Raw genomic sequence first — 2,766 nt, forward strand, 5'->3', positions numbered from 1 at the left:
TCTCCATTGGCGGAACGGTAGTGTCTTCTTTCTGCTCTGCACATTGTTTTACCCAATTAACAACCTTAGCTTGGCTATTCTGCTTGCTCACTCGGCTATGTTTACTAATAATACTCCCATCGTCGTCTTCCAACTCCAGTTGAGATTCTAGAAACTTATATTTCTCTTGAACGAATTTCTCCTGGATAGCTTGCAACTCCTGCAGCTTTTCAAGCTGCAAATTTACTCGATCGGATCTTCCCGATTTGTGGGAATTTTGAGAGCGATGGGACATTGATGCAATACAGTCAACGTCGTCGCGGTGACAATTTGGGCAGGTCCATGACTTTTCCTGAATTGAGTCGGAGACACCGACGCACGAGAAATGCCACCACGTTTGGCAATTATCGCACTGCACCATTGATTCAGCACAATTTGGACGATTACACTTTACGCAGTCTGACCGGTTCTCGTCGAGCGTGTTTACGAGCGGGGGTGTAACATCTTCGTGCATATCCGGGACATTGTTTCGTCCATTGTGCGACATTTTGACGCGAAAATCGATTTGCTGTCGATTTTTCTAAAGATTGTTGCCGAGGGTATAGAATTGGCGAACCCCTGTTCGATTTCTTGAGCAAATCACAACACCAGTGAGTTGGTAGTAATGTAGCTTTAGCTGTAAATTTTATTTATGTTAAGTTTTAGGATAGTTTTAGACAATTTAGCTTTAAGTACTTACAAAAATCGGTTTGCAAGGGCAATTACAGCACAACTCTAACCTTACTATAGAACGCTGACACGAGGAATCTGCATGTTTAATATAGGATTAGGTTGGATTCATCAATTAGTTTGCGAACTTACGATTCGTGTAGCATACAGATTTTAATAGGGAACTGTCTCTTTATCTATAAGTATTGGTCTAGATTTAAGTTCAAATTAGCTGTAAGAAACTAATATTTAATAATTAAGTTTGGAATTCAGAACAGAAGTAAGTAATCAATTCAATTTTCACCTTTTGTACGTGACTTCTGGCACTAGCTAACAGTGAAGACGTTTTCTTAATGTTAATAGTTCTCTTTCTCTTCCCTTCGTACTGTCAACATGACACTTTCACTGACAGTCCACTCCCGCCGTCACTGAAGCGTTGCTAGAAGTGTTGCCAATATCAACATTCACCTTTCCCGAAGTACTTACCGATTTTTATCACCCAAGGCAATAGACCTTCACATTCGTTATTGCTTCTGTACATACGGTTCAAGTTGGATTTTCGGATGATCTACAAATACCATTCGGTGTTCAACTTGTCATCAAAATATGTTTATTCTCATCATCATTGTTTGGGATGGGATTATTCACAAATGCTTCACTTTCGGACCCATTCCATACTGGTTCCAACTGTGTGAGTTGAAGGAACTCAGACAATTCATTATAATCACTCGCACCTCAGATTTGGAGTGTTCCGTTTATATTTTTAATCTCTCCACTGTTTTCCATTCATGTGGGAAACAATAAATCCTATTCTAGTATAAAATCTAAAAGAGAAGAAAACCATCTTCAAATAAATCTCTCATCTACAAATCTATTTACCTAACGAGTACTGTTCTAGAGTTCATCGTGGTTCACGTTGCTTACTAACTAGCTGGAAAGGGAAAGCCGGTAGGAAAGAGTGGTTCTTATATTCTAATCGAGAAAATTATTTAACTAATCCTAAACAGCGAACAAATAGACGTTGAAATAAAATAAAGTCATGGTGGTCACTCAGCGTGGTCATTGTCAGAGTCTGATTTCATGGCAGTATTCGAATTAAAATAGTGCTTTCCCCATAAGTTGCTTCCTTCAATTCATCAAAATCGGTTTGAAAGATTCTGTTCTGATAAAATGTTACGATATACTTTTAAGTGCCCAATTATTCAGACAATTATGGAAAAAGCACGACTAACAGACGTCACACTTTGAGATTTTTCATTGCCTATTTTGTTACCATTGAATTTGAAAATACCCTAAGTGAAGCGTCTGTTCATCTGACGAAAGGACTGTACAGTAAAGAGGATTGATTCTTTATCAAGTAACTCGGGGTTCAGTCGACCCCCCTCGCACTAATCCTTACAACCCAAACCTGCAGACCAATTGCAGATTCCGCCAACGGGGTCGTAGCTCAACCCCTTCGGGCAAGTGTACTCCCAACCGACAACTCCACCGATTTCCATCTTGGCGCAGGAGATGAACTTCTTGCATGACAACGGATGCGGGAAGTTGCCCTGATCGAGACACTCGATGATGCCCGGTCCGTGCATGATCACCTTGACCTGGGAGTTGGACTTGCCAATGATCCGCTGCTCGCCGTCGTCGTAGTAATCGTAATCCGACGCCGGCCTGTAGGTCCGACCGGCGAAGTCGTCCTTCTGTTTGCGGTGGTTTGCCGATGCGTAGGAAGATTTTTCGTACGAGCCTGGTTTGCGCTTCCGCGAAGGTTGCTTGTTCGGACTGAGCGTAACGCTGGTGACGGCTGGCGAACTGCTGTAGAACAGGCTGGGGGTGGTTTGCTGGTAGTAGAACTGCGACTGCGTGGAGATCCGAGGACGTTGAATCAGTTTTTCTGTGAATAAAGAAGATATGGATTAAACGGTTAAATATTAGGATCAGAGGGCGGTTCATACGTGATCGCCGAGTGGTGCTGAACGGTTCCGAGAAGCTCTGAAGTGTGTATTCATGCGTGATGTTGTATTTGTGCGTGGACGCTCTCTGACGACCGGACGGTAATTCGCCGATGTTCAGAACCTTTGTCTT

At 42.4% G+C, this 2,766-nt stretch overlaps 1 protein-coding gene across 1 annotated transcript; it reads right to left on the bottom strand.

Moving 5' to 3' along the window:
* Positions 1-1,274: 1,274 nt before the first annotated feature.
* LOC134204645 (uncharacterized) lies at positions 1,275-2,763 on the bottom strand (the record flags this gene model as incomplete). The annotated part of the gene is made up of 2 exons (XM_062679431.1): positions 1,275-2,575; positions 2,637-2,763. Coding segments are annotated over 2 exons (627 nt in total), but the record flags the coding sequence as incomplete, so codon positions are not given.
* Positions 2,764-2,766: the final 3 nt, after the last annotated feature.

This window comes from Armigeres subalbatus, unplaced genomic scaffold (assembly GCF_024139115.2).
Source record: "Armigeres subalbatus isolate Guangzhou_Male unplaced genomic scaffold, GZ_Asu_2 Contig79, whole genome shotgun sequence".
Taxonomy (NCBI): Eukaryota; Metazoa; Arthropoda; class Insecta; order Diptera; family Culicidae; genus Armigeres; species Armigeres subalbatus.